The following is a 24,545-nucleotide window of genomic DNA, read 5'->3' as shown; positions in this document are numbered from 1 at the left end:
TTTCCTTGTCACCCCCAGCCAACCCCTGTCTCAGCCGCTCTCCCCCCCTCTCCCCCTCTTACCGCTCCTCCCCCTAAATCTTTGCCTGAATCATGCTATGGTTTTCCCTCCATCTTTAGCTGTGTCTTCACCCTTGCCTGATGAGGGTGATCAGTGTCGCCGACGGCGGCCTGAATTATGCCCGTGTGAAGTATAGTAATGGGTCCCCTCTGACGGCAAGACAAAGGCCTGCCGGGGTGTGTGATTCGCTCGCGGACAGTGCGGTGACGATATTCAATTCCTGCTAAAGTATTAATAAAGGTTTTACACGCCAGGGGGAGGTTGACTGATGCTACGCAAGGTCCAAGTGCACGGCCGTGAACCGTGGGGATTGAGCCTGAGCAGTGCACGGGGCTGTGCGTGTGCGAGGGGTATTTTGTGGGCTGCTTGTTTTTCCTTTTGGTCACTCGAGGCGGAAGTGGTGCGGGAGTTTTGGTCACAAGATGATTGTCTGTTTTATGTAACTCTAGTCAGTAGGATGCTGTGGCGATAAGGTGAGCAAGAGACATGAGATGAAGGCAGCTCGGACAGGTGGGGGGAAATGGACTGTTGGCAGGCGTGAAGAGCGAGGCACTTCTAACATGATGACCACACTGGTAAGGGAGATGATGACCATCTTTTGCCCTTTCCCATGTTATATGTTGGGTTCTTCTTCATTGTTTTATGAATTGTTGTTGCACCCTAGGTTTTTCTTTGCGTCGTTCCTGTCCCAAAGAGTGGGCATTAAGTGCCGTCATGAGAAGTCCTAGTGTCGTTGAAACGTTTCTAACATGAGGTTGGCATGTGATGATAATGAGGGAAGGGCTTTGTCCCTGTACAGTCAATATCGTGTGATAGTAAATTCCTTTGTTCTCTAAACGTGAACATTTGGTCCACCTGGGTGTGAGCTACATTTCTGACCATCATTTCTCCTCACAGGCAACTTGGACTCGAGATGAACAAGCCTCGTGCAATATGACCTGAGACACTAATGGCCTCTACAGTTACATGTACCATCAGTGATTTTACAAGCCCCTTGTCACGTTGTCAGCTCTGTTTTGTCAGCTGAGGGTCCATAGCGCTTCAGCCATCTTCAAGCTCCATTGACACGTGCATATTGGGCAGAACACCCTGCCCCCCCCCCCGCCCCCCCCCCCCCCCCCCCAAAGAAGAAAGACAGAAGCTTCTATGAGAAGTTAGGCTCTTCCGCTCCATTCCTCGCGACCCCTCATGGAGCGGGCGGACCGTCCGCCATTGGCCCCGCTGGAAGTGGACGTGGACCTGGGGTTTGCCCTCTTCTTCCTGTTTCTTCTGTGCTTCTTCCTCCTGGTGACTATCGTGCGCTGCGCTCAGACAGTCGTGGACCCTTACGGCTCCATCTCGACCTCCACCTATCAGGAAGAGCAGATCACCTGAGAGAGGCGTGCGGGAATAGAATCACTGTTTGGCTGTGGGTGAGTGTGTGTGTGTTTAATGGGATCTCAAACTGCCTGGGTCTACAGATGTGTTAAGCCCACTCTTGTGTGCTTTTGACATGTGGATCTTTGACTCAAGAAGTCATATAATGAATGATACTCTTTACTTGTGTAGTCCTTATTCAGGGAGGTTGGAAAGGTTGGGAGATTTGTATCTTTCATCTTGGCAAGTTCATCGAAACCTGTAAATAGGCTTCTTTGTCTTATATATCTTGCTAATGACAAGCTTAAATTTGTGTTGTGTTAGATAATATATAAAGATCACTTTTGGATGAATGCTGGACTATATTGTGAATAAAGGGTTGTTTGTTTCAAAATGGGAAAACTGAATGAGAATTATGATTGAAAGTTGATATGACTAGTTCTTTCAATAAATAGACGATGAACATACTTTTGTATAAAAATAAATCTATATTTATTTAATATAAATTTGGTGGTTAAATTCATTGTAAAGGCCTTTTTTGGAAATGTTGTAGTTAAGCAATATTTGCCCTGCTGTTTCGTCAGACATAATGTATTTTATCTGCATTAAATAAATAAGGACACCCAACCCTTTGGCCATAGAGGGTTTGTCATATGACCAACAGCCGCAACGGAGTCTTTACCAAAAAAACGTCTACATTTGACACCTGCCATGGCTCCTACCTGTGTCGTATACGGCTTTGGAAAAGTTATCTCCTGATAAAAGGAGATGGAGATATTTAAAGCATACCCAACCACTAACTTCTGGGTAAACTGTCTGAAAAGGGTTAACACTCCGGCTGGGTGTCGTGCCAAAAATGATTCAGCTGCTAAGCCAGATCCCAGGCATGTAACTAGGAAATACAGAGTCACATCATGTCCCCGGTCTGGTAATAGCAACGTTTCATTTAATTTAAGACCCGTTTTTAATCTCAATCATTTAGTCGGTTTTGGCGCCTGCAGCAGCCCTCACTACAGGGCCTGGTGGATCACCGGTAATAAGGCCCACTTTGTGTTTGTTTGCTTTACAGGTTGAATTAACTGCCTAGCTAAGAGAGTATTTGCGCTGTTGTTTACCTAGTGTCCGTTACGCTAGCCTTATGTTTGGCATTATTCGGTCCGTCCTTCCGTTCTATTAGGTTCATGGGTTCGTCTTGTTTGACTGGGACGTTGACTTCCTGGTGCGGTTAATATAACGGTTTAGACATTTTACCCAGACTGACCTATAGTGACCGACTTTCCTAACACGTGGCTTTTGTTTACAACTTCTGGGCAGCGACGTGGTTCTTGTAGTAATTCTAGTACCATATGATATGGCCACTTATGTTTTACAAGCAAACTGTATAGCCTATCCCAATTTCTTACCATCTGAATAAAATTTGACTTATTAGACCCACTAAAGAATCATAAAAAAGTAATAATTATAGACCTTATGCTAGGGCGTTTGTAGAATGTATTGTATTTTGTCGTATTAGTAAAATTCACATGTTGGTCCTTTTACTGATTTGGTATTGTCAATGTGTACTGAGGGAGAAAGGAGTGTGTGTGTGTGTGTGTGTGTGTGTGTGTGTGTGTGTGTGTGTGTGTGTGTGTGTGTGTGTGTGTGTGTGTGTGTGTGTGTGTGTGTGTGTGTGTGTGTGTGTGTGTGTGTGTGTGTGTGTGTGCGTGCGTGCGTGCAATTATTAACAGTCACTATATCTGGAGGAGGCACTGCTTTCTGTATCCATAAAGGTGACATAACATCCAGAGAGTTTTGCACCTGTTAATGTTTATGCTCAAGAATGACTTGTCCTATGCTAACATAAATAACTTGGATACAATTATTGTGGGGCGAGGCCTATTACTTCTGACATATAGGGCCTATTCATCAAAACACATAATGTGAAGCATATCACATATTGTACGGGTCCTCCTACGCATTCCATATTTAGCACGTAACTGTCTGTGATGGCACGGGTCTATCCGTTTCAGAGAAGGCAGAGGTCACCTCGCCCTTGCCCTGCTCTCTGTTGTTGCCAGAACCGGAGACGTAGGCTACCAGGTAATGTCCTCGTTATAGCCATCGCAGGAGTGGTAGACGTGTGACGTAATCGAATAAACACTAAATCAATCCCTCGACAGAAGGTCGGGGAGACTGATATTGCATGCTTTTCGGATGCTGTTTTTTTTACGGTTTTCTCGTCGATAGTTTTATTTAAAGATTACGATTCCGAGTGGTATTTTTCGGAGTGGTCAAGTTCATCTCACTACAGTGTACACAAGCAAATTACTGAGTTATTGTAGAGCATTCTTCGTACGTAGCTATAGTGGTACTTCGTCTCACTCCTACTCGTCCTTTGTACCACTTGTTGGAGTCAGCTGACAGCGTTTGCAACGCGGGCGAAAAGACTAGACAATGTTCCTTCGTTTTTAAATGTTTACTTAAAAGTCTTCAAACAAAATACACGTCTTCAACAACTATATAATCTACGGTCTTACGCACGGTCTAGGTGTGATCCTAAAGTCAATAGGACCACCAGTCGACCTCTTTGAAGATAGTAATGTGGGCTGGACTACTCCCACTCCAAAGATGACGACAACAGAAGCCCCCGCTCTCGCCTAGATTACGAAGGCTGAAAAGAAAAGACCACGAATGAAGGACGAAGCATCGAGAGGTAAAAAGCTAGCTTTCATCCCGAACTGAGGTTGCAACATATGATCGGTCTACCCAAAGTTAGCCAATTCGTTGATTCATCAGATCCATACCATTTCACTTATGAAAAAAAACGGAACCACATTTATTTATAGTCATTCTTTTAAATGTATGTTGTTTTGCCTGAATGATTGTACGTACATCGCAAACACCAGGGCACATTTATAGTAGAGCTACCGGTACATCAACCTACACATTGCTTGTCTGCATTTTGAAGGTATGCCTCCTGACAAAATAAACACGTATGCATCTAGGGCCAACCCACGTTGAGGAAAAAAACGTTATATTGCCTGTCTCTTAAAAAGTCACAAGTTACATTTTATGTTAACTTTAATATTGTAAACTGTTAAAAATTATAAACCCAGCAATATAACGATTCTCCATCTCAAGTGATTGGGACGCGCGGGAGAAGTAGCGCGTGGGAGCTGCGTCACCAGGTGGGACGCAGCTCCCACGCACTACTGGTGAGTCTCCTCCTAATCACCGAGAAGACTTTCTGTGCCCGTTAATCAAATAAACCGAGGAAAAATAACCGACTTTAATATTTAGGAAATATAAACGGTGGAGGCTTAAATCGTCTAGTACAATTCACTTTTGTTGCGTGCCTTGTCGTCAATTTTCTTACTTTTTGGAGAACACATTAGGGCAATGAATTAATGAACACGATATAAGTATATCTTCATACCATGATTCCATGCCGATCCTTTTAATTTTCAATACAGTATTTCACATTGCAAATGTTTAACATTAATACAGAAACATTAGTGTTGTACCTCATTATGCATATTAAATAGCCTACATAATCAGAATCAAAGTGCGTAGGCCTACTATGCGTAAATCCTAGTGCAACTATGGGGTCCCAAAATAACCACAACTATTGGCAATATGTTGTTGATTCAACGATGCATGTATGTAGACTATATAGGCCTACGCTATGGGTTTGAATTTGTCATTGTAGCCGTACTCGCCTGTGTTGTCATTTTGGTACCCCGTTGTTGGGGGAGTTAAGACATGAGCATCTTTGCGTGACTTTGTTAAGTTGTTACATCTTTACGTGACTTTTTGGTTTTAAATACAGCATCATTCACCGCAACATCTAACAACCAAGGCACTTAACGTGCCGGTAAAGCCGTGTCGTTAAGATGGTAGCTTATTTTGTTTAGCTAAACATTGCCTTTTGCCAGCTCACTTTACGCAAGCAGGGAATATTTCATAAAATTGAGTGCTAAATGTGCTACATTTTGTGTGAAGTGGAGGACCTCTATACATATTGCATACCAGTAACGTTACAGCAGTTGTTACCATCCGTTTGGATCACTCGTCAACTACTATGTTGCAGCTGCAATGGATAGTGATGAAGATGTAATGGAGATTACGCAGGAGGAGCTTCAGAAATGGATCAGAAAGGAGGTGAAAAAGAGCAAGATGGTGTTCCTATCAGCAGAGAAAAGGTGCCAACTACTGTCGGAGAAGCAGAGGGCTGGGCTCGTTAAGCTCACCCAGTAAGTATACTGCCACGCATTCTGATACACTTCCTTTAAATTCTTAGAGTGCCACTTAGGCCTATAACAGCCTAGCATGTTCGTTTTTGAGGATGGGTTCAGTCTATGTTATCCTTTTGATTATCCAACTTGTTTTAAATCCTGTGGGGAATTCTTATTGACTGCATTAGGCTTTGGATCTGCGACATATGCATGCGCTGATATGCCCCTGTTGGCTGTAATAAGTGGATGACCAGGTCCATCGACAGTTGATGTGGTTGTGCCCAACACAGGTCAGTGGCAGACCGAGAGGTCGTCGTGCAGCATCTCTACGGCCTGCTGGGCTGGGACTACAGAGATGAGGATTCAGAAGTTGAGGAGGAGCTGCAGCACAAGCTCTCTGTCATGGGATCGCACTCCATGGGGGAGAAGTGTGGATCCAGGCATGGGACTGATGCTGAGGGAGATCCAGAACGGGGTAAAGAGGGTCTGGGGGGGGGGGAGATCTATAGCTCACATTATCCAATATCATCTTGGAAGAGAAAACAACAATCTCACTGAGGCTAATCGCTCTGTACTAAATTACAAATGTAATGTTACCTTTTTTTATGCCTAAAAAATGCTAATGTATAACATTTTACAATGAGAGACCATTGGATAACAATACATTATAGTGCCCTCCCTCCTAAACCTAAAGGAGATGATGTATAATTACCAAACACCTTCACACACAACTTTCCAACCACACATAAGCATATTAAATGACTTGCTCTGGCGTTTTTCTTTTCTTTTTTTTCTTGGAAGACGAAAAGCCCAAACGGAAGCGTAAGCTGGTCCAGTTGGAGGCCACATCCCCTCGCCTGGAGACCGGTTGCTTTCCTCCGCAGTCAAAACGCGCGACTACCAGGAGGTACCACGTCAAACAGCGCAACGAGCTGTGGAGCGTTGAACCCTCCTCTTTGTCCGCCCCAAGGAGACGCCCGGTGGTGGTGCTGAAGATGCTCTCTGAGCAAGAAATACGCACTGCCCTTTGTCCTCCCAGCCACCAACGCTGCACGGTATTGGTGTTTCTCGTGACGATGTCGACAACGACGATGATCATGTACATGTTGTCGGTGACGTCTACCTGGATAACGATGGCGATGATGTCATCGACAGACAGGGGCTTGGCGACTGGCTGGGGTTCTTCGACCGAGGATTCCTGGAAAGGGAAGGCCAGCGCCTGTGCTAGGGACACTGGATCCCTTTTGAGGACAAGTGCAAAAGACAACAAGGCAAAAATCAAAATCTGTCACAGTGGAAAGGCAAAATGGAGGTCAGTTAAAAAAAACTTTGGAAACAAGTCATTAATTCTTTTTTTCTTTAGCATTGATGTAATATGTTTCTACACTCTTTTCTACACCATTTTTGATATCCTTGTCTTGGTGTTTTGTTCGGGCGTTCCCGCATTGATTCTTTCAGAACAATCCGATGCTCCTCACAATGGCAAGGCCACTGTACACCATGGTAAAAATATTCAAAAGCCACTCACGCACATGTACTGTCAACAAAGAAAAGAAGCAGTCCACGACTGCCACGGTAGGAAACAAGAGGAGAAATTGTGAAAAGTATCACAGTGTCTTATAAAGATGCAGCCATACATTTTCTTGGTGGAAATGGTTTGGGATTTGAAAGTCGATATATTCTTGCCCAAAGGATAACATGACAATGCATGGTATTCAAGCATTACTGTTGTCCTGGCAGTCATTTTGCTCTGTTTTTGCTTAGATGCTCCGACATCAGCCGAGCCTCAGAGCTGTGAAATCGCTGTCTCCTCCGTCTCCAAGCCCTGCACTCCCATCGCCTCCCCAATGTCCCTAACCCACCCAGAGCAGGAGATCGGGCTGAACATGAAGGTGCTGTCATTTATTGGTGAGTGAAAAGTTAACCAAGAGAATATCTGTTCTGATTGGCTGCGAGCTGACCTCTCTATGAGACAATCTTTGACCCCGGCTCATTTCCTACAGCACATCATTTTCCCTGATTAGATTCAGGGAATCTATCTAAATTGTTGATAACAAATACACACACAGTGTTGACATATCGCCATCTCACGTGTGACTGCAACACTTCTCAATGGTGGTGAAACGTAGGAAGGGAGGAAGCAGAGGGAGACAGGTTTTTTTGGGGTTGTTTGTTTTCTAATTCTTGCTCTCTTTTATGCCTTCTCTCTCTGTGTAACAAAGGTGCGCCTTTGCAACTCTGAAATCCTGCCCGCAGCAGCTTTTAGAGGATATATTCACCGGGTTTAACCTCTTATTCTAATTGAGTCGCCTGGCAACTAAAGTTGGCAATTGAACAGAATGGATATTTTCAGATATATTTCCTACCATTTAGACAGTGATTGGTAGCTCATGAAGTTTCACAAGCTTCATAAGGTAGGATGACTTAAACAATGCATATGCAAACTCAATTTATAATAGAGGAATATCCAATAGTTCGGATTCTGTATGTCTTATCAATGCTGTTTCCTTAGGACTTGTCTAGTCCGTCTCTTCTTGTCAAATCTCCTGAAAGGCGGTGTATGTTTCAGGTTCCTGGTCTTTTTCGACAATCACACTCCTACCTATGTTCGACTACCTTCTCTGCACCTGGTGTGCAGGCCATGTAAGACCCACATTATATATAATTATAAACTTTAACTTCTAACCCTTAAAGTGATAATGTAATGACAAAAATGTATTGCTAACATTATGGTGGATAAATAAACTTTGTCATATACATTCAAATTTAAAACAACATACTCTCCCATCAGTTTCGGAAAGAAACCTCCTCCTTTTGAATTTTCCAAAACGTTTTGACCTTCTTCATCAGGGCATTTTTCCCCAAACATTTCTTTTTGAAAGACGAGCACTGTTTATTTTGACCCATGCTACACCACATCCTCCTCTCCACTTCTGTGTTGTGTCTCAGTGGTGGACCCCTGGGGCGGACATCCCAGGAGACGCCCACCGGAGATTCATCAGGGAGTACCTGAAGGTGTGGCCGGAACCCTCCTATGGCCAACTACGGCGTGATGAGCAGCTCAACGTGGAGTGCAGAGAGCCTGCGAGGTGCTCCGTGCAGACTGCAGCCTGATGCATGTCCTCCTCAAGGTAAGCGTCTTCGAGGCGGTTGGAGGTGCTTTGTGGCTGCAGTGACCCGTGATGATCTGTTTCTACATGCAGGTGTTTGTTTTGTATGGCTACAGCCTGACTGTGCAGTACCTGTTTCCCCTCCCCCAGCATAGCGGACTCAAGGAGTGGATTTATCGAGGTTCCATGCGTCTGGAGCACTCGGTCAACACGAATAAGGTTCTGAAGAACACGGACAGGGCGGGAGAGACAAAGGCGGCTGAACCCAGCAGCGGTATGTTTTTCTTTTTCTTCTATGGTTTAAGTTTATCTATAATAGATTAATTTTAATCATGAGGTGGTGCTAATGTTATATCCACCGTTCGGTAGACCTGTTACAAATTTGAACTAAAACCGAATCAGAGAGATATCCTTGCGCAAGTGTACCATATCTTGTACCGCTATAATCCTGTACCACTATTACTGTATTACTGTTACTTTTAATACTTTCCTGTATAATAAATAATAAAAAAATATATATACATTTCAGTTCTCTAGACATTTTAATTTTTTTAAAAAATATAAATAATTTTTACGCCACTCTTTATGTTTGTGTCAGCATCCCACGAAAATCCGCAGGAAGCATGTCCCGGGTCTCGACCCACTCCACCGGCCGCCATGGGTGAACTACACTCCCCGCCTGCCTGCCTGGAACTAGTCTGGCCCGACAGGCCTATGGAAGCGTTGCGTAAGCGCAACCCGCTGCTCGCCCCCATGATGTACAAGTTCAGACGGGCCAAGAGGCAGCTCACCCCTGACACCATGGCCTCGGTATTGAGTCTGGACGGCTCGTAAACAGGGTGTCCCCGTGGAGACGAAGCCCACCTACAGCGTATACTGCTACGCCCCCTGCGGCCTGCCCCTGACCGCCATCGCCCAGGTGGAGCAGTACCTGCATGACACGCGCTGCGACTTCCTGTCCATGGACCCGCACCTGTCTGTCACCGGTGCGAAACCCCTCCCCTTCAAGGAGTTCCTTCCCGACCTGTCCGGCGGCAGGGAGAACAAGGCGGTGCCCTGCATCAACGAGCACAACGGCCAGCTCCCCCCCCAAGAGGAGCTACCGGAGCGGCCGCGACACCAGCCACGTCCGTCTCGACCCCAGCCCCGGCGTTGTGCCGGGCTGCAGCTGCGTCGACGGTTGCAGGGACAGGTGTGCGCGTCCGTGTTTGGTGGATCGGGTGGTGCCCAATTGAAACGAAAGCCAGCCATGCCCACTTGATAGAACCTCGTTCCCAGTCGTTCTCATTTCACAACCGAATCGCATGGCGCTTGGAAAAGCTTGACTTGTGCGTTATTTGCGAGACAGAGAGGCTATTCGTTGCAGTGACATGGTTTTACCAGACTTCAGGTAGAGGGATATCCAATTCGGTTACATATTTTGGATTTTGCTCTGTCAAATTCTTCGTCATAAGTAAATACGTAGATGAAAACACAAGCTGAGAAACAATGGTACATGTGAACAGAGTAGACATACTAGTGTATACACCTTTCACCTTGCACAGGATACAAGCAGGACTTCCACAGGATAGTGTAATTATATAGATATGATTATGCTGGATATTTGCTTAGTATAAATATAATTGCACTGGGTGAATTGTGTAAGTATGAATAGATAGAACAGTACAGGTTATTAATATATATCCCTGTTATTGAGTTTAAGTTATGTGTTGTAACAAATTAAATAAATTACCACGTTAAGAAGAATTTAAAATGAAAGATTGTGCAGCTCCCTTACTGAACATATTTTCTGTCTCTATGCCTCTGCCACAAAGAGAGTCCCGCTCCCGTCGCCAGCTGACTATCCAGAGCACCGGTGGGAGAGATGGAGGAGAACTGCGGCTACGCTCAAAAGAGACTCAACAATGCAGTGGTTACTGGGTGAACCTTCACTGTTATCTCTAGTTAATGACTAGTGTGCTCTGGTTTTACTTCTGTGACTTTTTAGTCACTGCACGTTTGTACAAAGTGAAAAAAAAAACAGCAAAAGGAATATATTTGTATATTGTTCAATATTTGCAGACCTGCTTGATCCAGTTTACTATGTTATAGGTTCTTTCTTGAATGGCCACCTCAGCAGAAACACTATAGTGTGTGTGTGTGTGTGTGTGTGTGTGAATAAAAATCCCTGCAGCGTGTATGAGTGCAACGCCCAGTGTCTCTGTGACCCCCCGCACATGCTCGAACTGGGTGGCACAGCAAGGCGTCCAGGTGAGGCTCCAGGTCTTCATGACCCAGGACCGAGGCTGGGGCGTCCGCTGCCTGGATGACATTCCCGGGGAGACCTTTGTGTGCTCCTACAGCGGTAAGAGGGTGCATGCCTCATAGCTAGGATAGGCGATTTGGAGGAACCTGACAGATTAAGCCAGACTCTGAAGAATAACCAAATGGAAATCTATCATGCCTCCCTTTAGGCCTCCCTCAAAGCTACTCCCCTAAAATAAGTAAATAGGGGTTGAATGCATGCTATTATGCGGTTTAAGGGAACGTCGATCAAAGATTAGAGCCCTGCCCCTAGGTGGAAAAATACAATGGCAGAGTGCAAGAAGGTATTTATTTTAATTTGAAAATATTTCCAACAAGGTCTATTTCCAACAAGGTCTTTGGTTTAACCTCAACAATTTTTCCTTTTTTTTTTTTTTCAAAAAACGGTTCAAACCATGGTTGTAACTCGTTTTGTCATGTACATCCTGATGGGTGCTTTGAGTTTATATAGGACTGGTTGGCCATATATATCAAAGGTTTTCACTCTATTTTCGCTGTCCCATGTGGGATGAGTGGTCCTTGGTAACGAGAAGAATAGGATTTCTAATGCCCACTTTGTCGAACTAAACCACATAGTTGAACTCAATAATGAGGATTATGAAACTGAAGCCTATTGCTTGGAAACAGGTACGCTGTTTGGAAGAACTTAAGTTTGTGAGTGATTTCAACATTTTGACAGCAATGTTGGACGCCTTTGCATTTGAGACGCAGTTCAGAGCTATAGAAGTTGTAGGGAAAGGATTGTGAGGTTTGGTTTAAATATTTGACAACTGCTCTGAACAGTCCAAGAAGCAATGAATGGTGGTTTAAGTGGTGGTAACCCTAAAAACAAATTACATGAAATGTCCTTAATGTATTGGTTTGGGAACACATAGAACCGCAGTAAATAAACAAAATAAGTACAGGAGTCGCTCATCATTAGTGTCCGGCACATCTACTGAAATTTGGCTAAAATATTCGGAGCAACATCATTCATATTAGTGCCCTCTTTTTTATGAAGTATTTTTCTATGGGTTTTATTTTAATTTGACTGATTTGTATATCTTTCTGATCCCACGAATGTTGTAGCCTCTAAAACGACTAAAGCCAAGGACCCTTCAAAGAGAAAGAAACCTGCTTCTTCCATGGTTCCCATGACTACATCCAGATGTTTCTTTGATGGCGAGGAACACGGCTGCATCCTTGATGATAATATGGAGAGAAATGTCGCCCGCTATAATGTTAGTTCTACATTTATAACACAACATGCGTTATACTCTAGTTACAGTACTATTTTATGGAATAATTTTAATTTATTTCAGATTTAATCTACTTTCTGTCCTTTCTTTTATAGGATAGCTGCAACCCAAACTTGTTTAAACAATACGTCTTTATGGACACACACGACCTCAGGTTTCCCTGGTTAACCTTTTTTTTACTAGCAAGTAAGTAGTTCTGAGTTGTTATTGTGTTGTATTTATTTTATCAAACAGCTGTAATGACTGTTTTGCTGTCAAATAATGAGCCTCTTATTGTATTATTTTGAACTTTGCAGGCGGGTCAAAGCTGTCACAGAGTTGACCTGGGACTACAGATCTGTCCAAAAAGATGATGCTGAAACTCTTCTTGGTCAGCCGTGCTCATGTGGGTCTAAAAACTGTTTTGGCCAACTATAATGCTTAGAGACTTGATTCGAATTTTATATAAATGTGTTGATTTGCAATGGTGTGAAGTTTTTTATATTTAAATAAATATCCCTTAACATTCACAATCTGAATAGTTCACATTAAAAATTGACCCTAGACTATTTTAATATTGAATAGAAAAAAACTCTAATCATTATGTTTTGGAACTATAAACAAGCAATGTTCAATATTGCTTGTTTATAGTTGCAATGTTCAATATTATTCTAGAGATTTTGTATTATTCTAGAGACGAGATGTCTAATATTAAGTTACCCGATAAAGAAGGCGTAGCACCGCTGTCAGCCCAGCGCTAACCAGTACAAGAAGACGCTTCCTAGCGGCTTGGGGGAGAAAAGATAAACCGTCTAGAGAAAATCATTACGAGAAGCACCGAAGCGCCACCACGGATTTCTTGTGGGATAAACGCACAGGCCTCGCTGCTAAAACGGTAAAGGAAACATAGGAACATATAAACGATGCTATGAACGTTTATCTAACTACATGGATAATCGTATCGCGTTTGGTTGCTAACGCTAGCTGCTAAACGTATGCTAAGATGGCGGTCGAATTAGTTTGGTTAGTCAACATCGCTAGCACAACAAGCTAGCTTTGCAATATTCTAATGTCACTGTGCTCGGTGCAATGCAACTAGGTTTATCTTTATTTCTATCGCTAGACTACTAGGTAAGGACATTTCGTTGGAGGCTGGTCATTGTGATGGATACTCAATGCGTACGACTGTGTTGCTACTGCAACATTCAAATGCAGCCCACCGTCAGCCAACGTATCTTGTCATGGATAGTTACTGTTGACAATCATAGACCCATTTAAATGTCTACCTCCAAGGCGTCCACCGGGAAGGATTGTTTGGTTTAATTTTGATTCTCGGCTGGTTTATCCGCTAACGTTAGTGTGTTGTGTTGAGCTAACGGTCGACAGTTAGCGTGATGCTATCACATTGTTGGTTCCCTCAAGGCAAATGGCTATTTTTAGTTCAAATCTCAAGTTTGTCCTCAACAAATGCTCCCTGATCAAGTAGTGTTGGATTTGAATACGTCAATACGTCATTTAGTTTCACACACTACTGTTGACAATGGCCAAAGTTTCGGAATTTATATTCAAGGTGTTGGATTTGACTGAATTATTCTCTTCTTAAAAGTCACAACAGCATTATTAGTCATTCATCATTACGATAATTGTTTTAGGACTAAATATTGTTCCACCAATTCTCTGGCTGGTACATGTCTCGAGTTCGGTCAGGGACAACATGACTGACGGCGACATACTCACTGAATTGTCTAAAATGTCCTAGATGCCTCACACGAGACGCTACTCGTCCTCGGAGCGAGACAGTCGAAGCAGCTACCAGGATCGTTTTAAAGACAGAGGTCGGAGACCGAGGCACCGGAGATCGCCTTCGTTTTCCTCCAGCAGTGACAGAGACCGAAACAGAGAACGAGATCGAAGGGGAAGGGGAAACAGACAAGAGGAAAGCTATGCACGTTCAAGGAGGTATGTTTGAAAGCCCTATCTCTCTGCCTTTATGCCAAACGGTGTGTTTTGTTGATGCTTTTTGCTATTGCGACGTATTGCTTGGTCCCACAGCTGCTATGCTGAGAGAGTGTGACATTGAGTTCCATTAGAAGTGATTTGTACATCACTTCTCTGTTTAATACGGTGATGTCCTTGCTCTCAGTCGCAGCTTTGACAACCGGTCAGCAGAGCGGCGGCCGTTTGACAGAAGATGCTGCGATGGATACCGACGCCTGGACCACAGTCGGGAGAGAGACCGCGACCGGGAACGAGAGCCCCATGCCGCGGCCGACCCTTACTATCCACGGGACTTCACGGCCACCATGTACGACTACCGGCGAGGCCGCGAGAGGGAGCGCGAAGAGTCGTACCGGCGGAAAGGCAGCAGGCGTAAGCACAAACGAAGGCGGCGTAGAACCAGGTCCTATAGCCCATCCTCCTCGGTGAGTACAGCCCAACCCGAGCTTGTGTCCTAACCCTCCACCTCCCCCCTCTTTCCATCGCTCCCTCTCTCTCTTCTCTCTGTCAATCAGGCCTATCCGTCTGTCTTTTCTCTTTAAACCTATTGTTTTTTTACAGCCCCTGGACTGGGTAAGTAGTACAATTCTTATGTTTTTTTTTGTTGGTTCATTTTTCGTCCTTCGTCCTATCGGCAGGTTTTACTTGGTTCGTATTTTTGTTTTGGTTAAAAGGGGCGTTGCTTAAAGTGGCATTTCACTTTGGTAGAACATTTTCGTTTTATTTGCCCAAATTCTCATCACTTTTGTTGTCCCCCTGTGAAAATGCACGTTATTTACTCCTACATTTAACAAGGGAGACCCTTTTAGATAAATAAATCAAAGATAACCTTGCTTCACATGTATTGAGACAAATCGGGGTCGTACATGACATTCATTATAACTGTCTTGGAAGTGAGCCTTTATAGACAATGGATAAGAATGTCAATGACGTCTCAAAAAAGGCAATACATACAAAGTGCAGTTCTATAGAAAAAGCCCATCCACTTTGTATATATCTGTCCAAATCCAAGCTTCATTTACACTGTAAAGATCATGCAGGCATTGCTGTAAAATTATCACGGATGATCAACAGCAACTGATAAATTAATCTAAATTCATAGGAACACCGACTCACTATATATTCTAGCTCTAGAAAATGTTCGATCAAAGAATTGAATTTGCTTCAAGTGAAGTATATGAAACGTATTTGACATTGGGGAGATGCATTACCCACAGTTGTTGAAAAGTAAACGCGCGTTTAATTTCAGAAAGGGATTACATCTGGGCTTGTCTGTTAACTCTCTCCTGCCTGACTGTCTATGGTCACCTCATTTAGTCCGCCAACCTGGATAGTACTCTCATTAACATGAGGGGTTATTTTTTTAGAAGTTAGTGATACTGCAACTGTCTTCATTGTTTTTTTTCCCCTCTGCGTTGATGAATGGATATGCCGGTTGCTTCCTTGTGTTGTAAGCAGCCGTAGATACAAGGCAGAGGGGGGGAGAGGAGTGGAGGACAATGTGTGATCTTTGACTTGTTCCCTTGCAACTATATCCCCTATCGTTATATATATCCCACGCGTGGTGTCATGCGTGACTCGCCTCATGACCCACCACCAAACCCACCCACCGGCTACGCCCACGAAAACCAACGGCGCCAACCAACCCCTCCTCCTCCCTCCTCCTCTACCTGTGACGCCGCCACGGCTACGGCTGCCCGCCCCCCCCCCCTCCTCCACGAAACGACCTCTTCCCCTTCCCCCATCCTCCCCCATCCCTCATCCACCCTCCCCACCCCCTACCTACCTTCCCTACCTACCTACCTACTCCACCCTCCTCCTCCACCACTGTCCCTACCTCCGGTCGTGTGGTGCGGCTGCTGTCGATGGCGTCCGGGGGGGCTGAAAGCAGCGGAGCGGCAGCCGGACGCGGGCACTGAGTGTGAGGGACGACGAGGAAGGGCACCTGATCTGTCGGAGTGGGGACGTCCTGCAAGAGAGATGTACTCACTGCCACTACTCTATCGTAACCCTTCTCCATAATGAGTATTCACATTACAATTGACAGCGGGGCGGAAGTGCCTGATGATGTTGCCGAGGATGTTGATGTCGATGTCGATGATGATGATGATGATGATGATGACGATGTCGTCGATGACTGGCTAGGACGCTCTTTTTTTTTTTTTTTGCTCTAGCTGGAGAACAGCAGCAGAGAGGCGGGTGGTTGTGGTGGGGTGTTAATCTTTTGTTGTTTTCTCCCAGGAGGATTTTTAGATTCCTTCTGGCTTTTTGGTTTTGGTTTCGTTTACTTTTAATTTTGTTATTCTATTTTTTTTGAAGATTTTTAGCTGTGGAACATTCACCGTGTTTCACAGAGCAGTTGCATCGCCGAGCGGCTCTGTCGCGCTGCGTTACAAGCAACCCTTGCGGGTTTCATATCTATTAACAATTTTGTGCTCGCCATAACCCAGAATGTGAAGATCAGCAGTTTGTTCTTCAGTTTACATCTGGCTCCGACTTGGCTTATCCCTCGGCGCCAACACCCAAAACCCTAGCATAGCGGCGGACATTATATTGAAGCACTCTCATAAGTGGTCAACCGTAGAACAGTTTGTCCAGTTCTACGGTTGCCCAGTTCCACGCATCAGCCATGGTGGAGCACCAAGCCATGCCCACTTGCGCGCTTATTAGATGATTTAACATTTTGGATGGCTTCAAATGGCCCTAATGACGGTTGTTGGATCAACCATTTTATCGTTATTTCATTGACATGCACCATGGCTTGTAATCCATTCGGCGTAGCTTAATCGCCAACGTTTTTCAAAGCCTGCCGCTGTCACTAGGCAGCGGTTGTGAAGCGGGATGGGCGCTAGTCGATGACGCCTGTCACACCTTTTGCGTTATATTAAAAAATGATGTAGATATATCCGTGCTTTCGGCCCTACATGTCTAATTCCTCTGTTCCTTCTCTCCATCTCTCCCCTTTTCTTTCCCCCCTTTCTCTCTCTCTCTCTCCCTCTCTCTGTCTCTGTTGTCTTGTGTTACAGACGAGATCGTCAGCACCCTTGGGGAGGGCACCTTCGGGAGGGTGATGCAGTGCATTGACCATCGAAGGTGTGTAGGAGCTGCTTCAGTGGGAGGGGGGGGAACCAAGGCAGCAGAAGCTGTTTTGATGTTAGACTCCCCCTCGATTCTCTCTGGGGGTCTCATTTCTGAGGCAGACCCATTCTGGCGTGTAACCAGAATAATTACCTGATGATGATCTGATCACTTCCATATTGTCTGTGTTACGTATTGTGTATTTCAGTGCTTTAATTGTCATTTTGTTGAGGTGTACTTCTAAAACCTGCCATGAATACAGATCAATTTATAAAATGACTTTTATTGAGCTGAGTTATGATGTGGCAGCACATAACCTCGATTGTGCCAAACTGGCATGTTCAATTTAAATGTGTTGCCCAAGGTATTTATAGTTTGGCACCTTCACTCAGAAGCCAGTGATCGTAAATCTTGCGCCGCCTCAGACTAGGGCGGAACCTTGTTATTTTCGCATGGAAACGGATTCAAATTATTCTTGTATGATTTCACTGTTTGTGAGAAAAGGGATGCCATGCATAACCGGATGTTTTGTTTGAGAAGTTTGTTTACCTTTTTTCATCTGATTTATTGATCACACGTACGGCTACAGAACCAAAATGCTGGTGTTATATTTCTGTTGTCTGTGCTGGTCTGGACGACCTTTCGATTCTAAAAGGGTGTGGCCTTGTCTCTACCCTGATTCAGGGGCGGAACCCATGTCGCACTGAAGATCATCAAGAATGTGGAGAAGTACAAGGAAGCGGCTCGGCTGGAGATCAATGTGCTGGAGCGGATCAACGAGAAGGATCCGGAAAACAAGCAGTGAGTGCCTGTCAGGAGCTCTGTGGCGGCAAGAGACCGCAAACCAGTTTGGTAATTGTAGACGGGTACATGTAGTGATGCAAGTAATGCACAATAATTAGGAACAGTCATTTAGCAGTGACTAACAGTGGGAAGACAATCCTCAGGTGGAATGATATGGATGTATAAACAGATCTATAACTGTTGAATTCACAAAACACGGTGGATGTGACGGTTTGAGCTAGTGAAAAATCAATAGGACCCCATTGGCAGGAGAGAGGGCAACTATGCATACCATTCCGCACATTCTTCATTGATGACCTCTCGCTGTCTCTGTCTCTGCCTCTGTCTTTTGGTTTCCCTGATTCCCCCTCCCCAGCCTATGCATCCAGATGTTCGACTGGTTCGACTACCACGGCCACATGTGCATCTCCTTTGAGCTGCTCGCGCTGAGCACCTTCGACTTCCTGAAGGAGAACAACTACCTCCCGTACTCCATCGGCCAGGTCCGCCACATGGCCTACCAGCTCTGCCTCGCCGTCAAGTGTGAGTGTGGCCCGCAGTACAGCATCACAACTTCAGAACCAAGAGGACAGCGTCAGCTTTGGTCAGACAGGTTACTTCATAGCTGCTGCTGCTGGATTTCAAAACTGTTTCCCAGTGGTGTATTAGCAAAACACCCTCTGTCAGGATAAGCAGAAACTTAATCCAGGCGTGTGTAGGTTTTATACAACGGCTAACAAGTTAAACTGTCTGTAGTCCCGATTGTTTAAATATTGGTGGGTGTTGGAAAGCACCCTCTGCCTACTGCATGCTGAATAACATTAAGATTATTGCGAAGGCTTGAAACGACCAAACCACGTGAACAAAATGTAACAATAAAAAAACGGCAAAGGTTGGAACAGTTACTTGCTGAAAATCAAGGACATTCTTGTTGGCCGCGCCCCCGCGGTTTCTCCCACCTACACGGTGTCCCCAGTGAAAGCCTCCTTTGTCTGGGCTGCAGGGCATCTACCCGGGGGAGTCGCTCGCTGGTTCCCAACGCTGTACCCTCCACTTCCATAAGAAATCAACACCAGGATCTCTTGGCCGTGGTGCAATGGGTGGTGGAGGGGTGGTTGTTGTTGGGTTAGCATGGCGGGGTGCAACTAGGCTACCATGGGACAGGATTATCGTGTATGCAAGCAATGCCAATAACACTTTTATTTATTTTTCATCTCTCCCCCTATAGTCCTGCACGACACCAAACTGACGCACACGGACCTGAAGCCCGAGAACATCCTGTTCGTCAACTCTGAATTCAGCATGTCCTACAATGTAGAGAAGGTGAGCGACGCGAGTTGTAGCCGGTTTTGTACGCATCCAAGATGGGGCCTGGTCTTTTGAGAGATGCGTGTCACACTGTTTCGTTCAAGCCTCGACACCTCTGATGTAAAAGTGGAACTATCTGGATGATGGGTGATGACAGGTCTACCATCATTTCAACTTCTGAGTGCAAGGCTTCCATTTGCTAATGCTTTTTACCTTGTAGTTATCTGCTGCAACTACCATCCAGTCAAATATTTGGTATTTTCATTCATGGACAACAAACAAGTAGGGCTTCTCTGAGGAATGCTCTTGACCTAGTTATAAAAGGCTAGTCTTTTTTGGTTGTTGCAACAAAAAACACAATCGCAACATACTGCACCTTTTACACCGGCATTTCTTCACAGGCTGCCATATTCGGGCCGAGTGTTATGACATTCTTAAGACAGAATGTCGTCAGGACTGTCACTATAAGGCAGAGTCTGCATTCATTCTCAGCCAGCCCCGGCTACAGTGAAAAAAACCGAGAGCCCACGGCCTATTAAACGTTCTCAACGGTAATCCACTGACTACAGAATGCACCCACATTCTAGTTCAAATCCTGTCGGCCTGTCCCCTGGGGGTCTTTCCCGCAGCAGCAGGAGCTGCCAGGAAAACAGTGGAGCCGGCCTCCGGGGAGGCACCGGTTGCACAACCTGTTTTTGATGTGCCGTTTCCACCCCATCACGAGGCCCGCCGACGTGGCGGAGCCGATGTTAAGGCTCATTAAAGCGCCACCATGGGAGGCCGGGAAGGTAACCCCTCACCGGGAGGCACCACCTATCATGTTGTGAGCGCCGTCGCTCCTACATTCAGTGGCAGGCCTCGCACCGGAGATGTGATTAACACACCGGCAGCAACTCAAACAAACAGGAAGGAGAGCTGTGTGCCGTGGGAGCCCACAGTACCCTCGTACCCACGGTCTTCCCGCAGGCGGCCCTCGAGCAACATGCCCACGGCGACATCCATCGGCTCCTAATTGACCTCTGGACGTGTCGAATCTCGGTCCCTTTGGATAAACGGCGCCAGCCTTAGTGACGGATGGATAAGTGTGTGTGTTTGTGTGCCGCTGTGCGCCTCCCCTGCAGAAGCGAGACGAGCGCGCGGTGAAGAGCACGGCGGTGCGGGTGGTGGACTTTGGCAGCGCCACCTTTGACCACGAGCACCACAGCACCATCGTCTCCACGCGCCACTACCGAGCCCCGGAGGTCATACTGGGTACGGTCGAGACACGCACGCGCGCACGCACGCACACGCGCGCGCACACTTTTTCTTTCACACTGAGTACGCCTTTCTTGATTCACGCTGACACTTCAATGAAACCCCTTAATGATATCAAATCATAATAAAGGACCTGATCGTTTTCTCTCAATGTTCTCCTTCCCCGTTTCAAACCTTCATGTGTCCACACAGGCGCTTTCTTTATTAATCAGTTTTTTTTTTTTATCCCAATCTCGCTCACGGAAACTAAATCTCATGTAAGCGTTTTATGTGTCGAAATTTGACCCCCCCGGCTACTCTGGTCCGCAGAGTTATATTGAGAGACGTGTGGTGTTCGTCCTAATGAGCATGCGTACATGGTCTCGTGCAGTGCTCTGCTAACCCGTCACAAATGCAACACCCTCGGGGAGATGAACACCTTAAAGAGTGTAATGAGCTCATTAGTTTGGAAAGTGCTGACTCTTCCTCGCTTTTCTTTGTTTTGTAATGAATTCGTCGGGAAAACGGTATTAGTTTGGTTTAAGTTCGAATTCATTATAAGTTTGACAACCCTTGTTGCTTTCTGGCCAAAAGGCCCTTGTCAAGATGACTATCTGCGTTATTGGTTCCGTACAGGTTTCTCACCCTTGTACCCACTCTAACCTTTTTGGGGGGGTGTTTGTTTTTCGTTGTTTAACCCGCAGAGCTCGGGTGGTGCCAGCCGTGTGACGTGTGGAGCATCGGCTGCATCCTGTTTGAGTACTACCTGGGCTTCACCTTGTTCCAGGTACCTCACTCTACCACCCACCCTCGTTCTTTCACTCACTCACTCACTTACATTCACTCAGGGAGTGATGACCAAAGTAGGCCATGCATCGGCTGCTTGTCAGCCCTGTTGCGTTTCCTGTGACGCCCAATACGGGTTAATTCCTGTCCATAAGATACTAGTTGGGTTCACACACACTGTGCCCCACCACGTGTGTAATGTGCTGGTCTTGACCTCCCCCAGACACACGACAACAGAGAGCACCTGGCCATGATGGAGAGGATCCTGGGACCCGTGCCCTCCAGGATGATCCGCAAGACGCGGTTAGTACACGCGCACACACGGCCATTATGAAGGCTCTTCGCGGACCCTGTTTTGACTCCTTCTTTCCCCTGGAACAGGAAGCAGAAGTACTTCTACCGGGGCAGACTAGACTGGGATGAGAGCTCGTCTGCTGGGAAGTACGTCAGGGAGAACTGCAAGCCCCTGCGGGTAAGAACAAGACCGTTTTTTTCCTCCTTTTATTAACACCTGGTTTCGGTTTAATTTTCTGTTAGTTTCAGTTTCCTTCTCTGCAATATGGGATATTTGTCGAGGGGTGACGTTCAGAAAGGTCAGAATGCATATTATGTAATCCAATGACCATAACCCATAAGTCGGTTTGTGCCAATTTGTGAGAGCAAGGTGCCCGTCCCAGACCCGCCTGCCTCAGCCAATGAGACGCTTGTCCTCCTCTGGTCCCCCTCCAGCGCTACCTGCTGTCGGAGGCGGAGGAGCACCACCAGCTCTTCGACCTCATCGAGAGCATGCTGGAGTACGAGCCGGGCAAGCGGCTGACGCTGGGGGACTCCCTCAAGCACCCCTTCTTCGAGGGCGGCGGCGGCGGGTCCGACCCGTCCGCCGGCAAGAACTGGGAGGGGAACCGCGACATCAGCCGGTGATGTCCGTGGACGCCTGATGGACACGCACACAGACAGACAGACAGACAAACGGACAGACGAGGTCGTGGGGATCCTCTTTTGGTTTTGGTGTTTGGACGCGAGTGTGATTTTTGGACTGCACTCGAGCCCCTCCTTCTCTCTCGCCCCTCCCTTCCCTGCGGGGGGTACCGCGGGCCCCTCCCTTCCCTGCGGGGGGTTCCGCGGGGCCCCTGAGGGGTCTTGGAGGAGACCAAAGAAGAATCTTGTCCCGCTTTACGTTCCCCAAACAGATCCTGCTCCAAGATGCCCTGCGATTGTTTGTTAAACCCAAACTGTTGACCTCTCTGCCCATCAAACACAAACGCACACACACAGTGTTTTTATTTTTTTCTCCTGCCTTCGTTCATCAGCTTTACTCCACCTTTGGCCCCTTTCTATCCCTGTGGTCGGCATGTCAGGTGAAAAACGGCCCTTTCTAAGAAGCGGTGTTATTGTTACTCATATTTAAATCAAAAGGTGATGTTTTGGGGTTCAACCTGTCTTCCAATTCTGGTATATAGGGTGAGGTTTTTTTTGTTTTTCTCGAGCAAGGACGTCTAAAGGAGTCCTCAACGCAGTTTAAGGAGACTGGATGTCATCCCCATGGTACGCAGGGTCTTCCACTATGCTGGCCGTACATTGACTGGGTGGGGTTAAAGGCACAGCGGTCAGAGCAAAGCTAGTAAAAAGTCAATTGAAATAAACGACACATTTCTATCGGATGGATGACTCCAGCAAGGTATTACATAATGAGCCGTAACTGTGTCCTGCCTGGAACGATGAGTATTGTATAATAGGACTGTCCCTTTCAATGGTGGTGTTTTTATATTTCCCTCTTCGATCACCGTCCTCTGGGTTTGTAAGCGACGCGTTGAACACTCCAGAACAGCAGGCCTCTGTAGCTGGTCTTTTGAAGGGATTTAACTTGTTTCTGTTACAGTATGCAATTTTTTTCATTTGTTTTTCTTTATGTGTGGGATGATGTGTATGTTTGTGTTGATGGTTGGGCGGGGGGGGGGGGGGGGGGGCTTTGGGGTTAAGGGTCATTAGCTTTCCCCCCGGAACACACAAACATCAGTCGTACAGCTGTGAAACGCACGCCACATCACACAAAATGTTAACCCCCCCTACCCTGATTGACTATAGGCCATGAACTCTGCTCTTTGCATTGAGATTAAGCACAGCTCTTACTGGTAACCATGGGCAACGCACTAACCCGTTGTTATATTTATGTTGGAATTAGCGGGCCATGACCTCCTTGTCACCCTGTATGACCCCCCCCCCCCCCCCCCCCTTCCGCTCTTAAAAACCTGTACATTACTCTTTTTGTATGAAATGTAAGCGTATTAAAAAGTGTATATATGTATGATTGTGTAGAATTACAGTAAAGTTCTGGCCAAAGGCTTAAAGGCGTGATGTGCGTGTCGGTGGTGTTCGGTGACGCCCTAATGACGCTCTAATCCTACAACTGCCATGACTTCCCGCAGACGGATTAGGGCTGGGAGGTGCAATGGCATCATGACACGTGTGTTGCAGTCACGCTCGCACATGAACTGTTTGCCACAAAACGGATAGGTTTCACCCCTGGTGGTGGAAGGCCAAAGATTGCCGTGTCAGCCAGTTTTCTGGGCCACCTCGGTCTGAAACATACTCCCCCGGAGGAAAATGTTTACTGGCCCTCACTCAAAATTGTGATTATCAACGTAACAATCAAAAGTCCCACGGTTTGAAAAGACCAAACATTCAATGTAACGTAGAAAGTTCTATGAATATATAAACACAACAATCTCCCTGGCTGGCAGCAATTTCTATCCAACACTTGGCTGCTTTCTACAGAAATGTCACTTGCTCTGTTCTATTCATCTCCCTGTAGAGAACCCCAAAGCCTCCAGGGACAGGTGTTTTTGAATCACATGGGGATTCAAACAGGTATGGTGAGGTTGCTGCTGAACTCATCTGCGTTGATCTACACATAATTTAGTAGCAGCTCGAGGAAGTCCGAGCTCTTTGAGTGGCCAACGACGTGCGTCGCGACGTAGGTCGCATTGGTCGCGTCGTAGGTCGCATTGGTCGCGTCGTAGGTCACATTGGTCGCGACGTAGGTCGCTCGTCTGGCTGCTTTCAGTCGCTGTGGTCGCTGGCTGGCTTGGTCGCTCAAA

The 24,545-nt window shown here is 46.1% G+C and overlaps 1 protein-coding gene and 1 long non-coding RNA gene across 5 annotated transcripts; both read left to right on the top strand.

Moving 5' to 3' along the window:
• The first annotated feature begins 3,309 nt into the window (after window positions 1-3,309).
• On the top strand, window positions 3,310-10,889 carry LOC132450792 (uncharacterized). The gene is made up of 7 exons (XR_009523914.1): window positions 3,310-3,760; window positions 3,944-4,108; window positions 5,921-6,105; window positions 6,432-6,942; window positions 8,580-8,761; window positions 8,891-9,014; window positions 9,339-10,889. It is a non-coding gene; the product is annotated as an uncharacterized LOC132450792 (long non-coding RNA).
• A 2,106-nt stretch (window positions 10,890-12,995) lies between these two features.
• On the top strand, window positions 12,996-24,180 carry clk2a (CDC-like kinase 2a). 4 transcript variants are annotated; one of them, XR_009523902.1, is made up of 14 exons: window positions 12,996-13,156; window positions 14,021-14,220; window positions 14,405-14,684; window positions 16,148-16,241; window positions 17,286-17,352; window positions 18,022-18,138; window positions 18,497-18,663; window positions 19,349-19,443; window positions 20,550-20,679; window positions 21,366-21,448; window positions 21,671-21,750; window positions 21,829-21,919; window positions 22,177-22,563; window positions 22,594-24,180. XR_009523902.1 is itself a non-coding variant. In XM_060042803.1 (13 exons), the coding sequence occupies exons 2-13, from the start codon at window positions 14,021-14,023 to the stop codon at window positions 22,366-22,368; spliced, it is 1,593 nt and encodes a 530-aa protein (XP_059898786.1). In that variant the 5' UTR covers window positions 12,996-13,156; the 3' UTR covers window positions 22,369-24,180. The 4 variants fall into 4 exon arrangements, 3 of the variants coding, with proteins under 3 accessions (XP_059898786.1, XP_059898785.1, XP_059898787.1); XM_060042803.1 differs by having other exon boundaries at window positions 16,151-16,241; window positions 22,177-24,180; XM_060042802.1 differs by having other exon boundaries at window positions 22,177-24,180.
• The last annotated feature ends 365 nt before the right edge of the window (window positions 24,181-24,545 follow it).

The sequence above is a fragment of the Gadus macrocephalus genome, chromosome 22, assembly GCF_031168955.1.
Source record: "Gadus macrocephalus chromosome 22, ASM3116895v1".
In the NCBI taxonomy this organism is placed as follows: Eukaryota; Metazoa; Chordata; class Actinopteri; order Gadiformes; family Gadidae; genus Gadus; species Gadus macrocephalus.
Note: the sequence above shows the minus strand (reverse complement) of the source record. Positions and strands in the feature narration are given on the sequence as shown.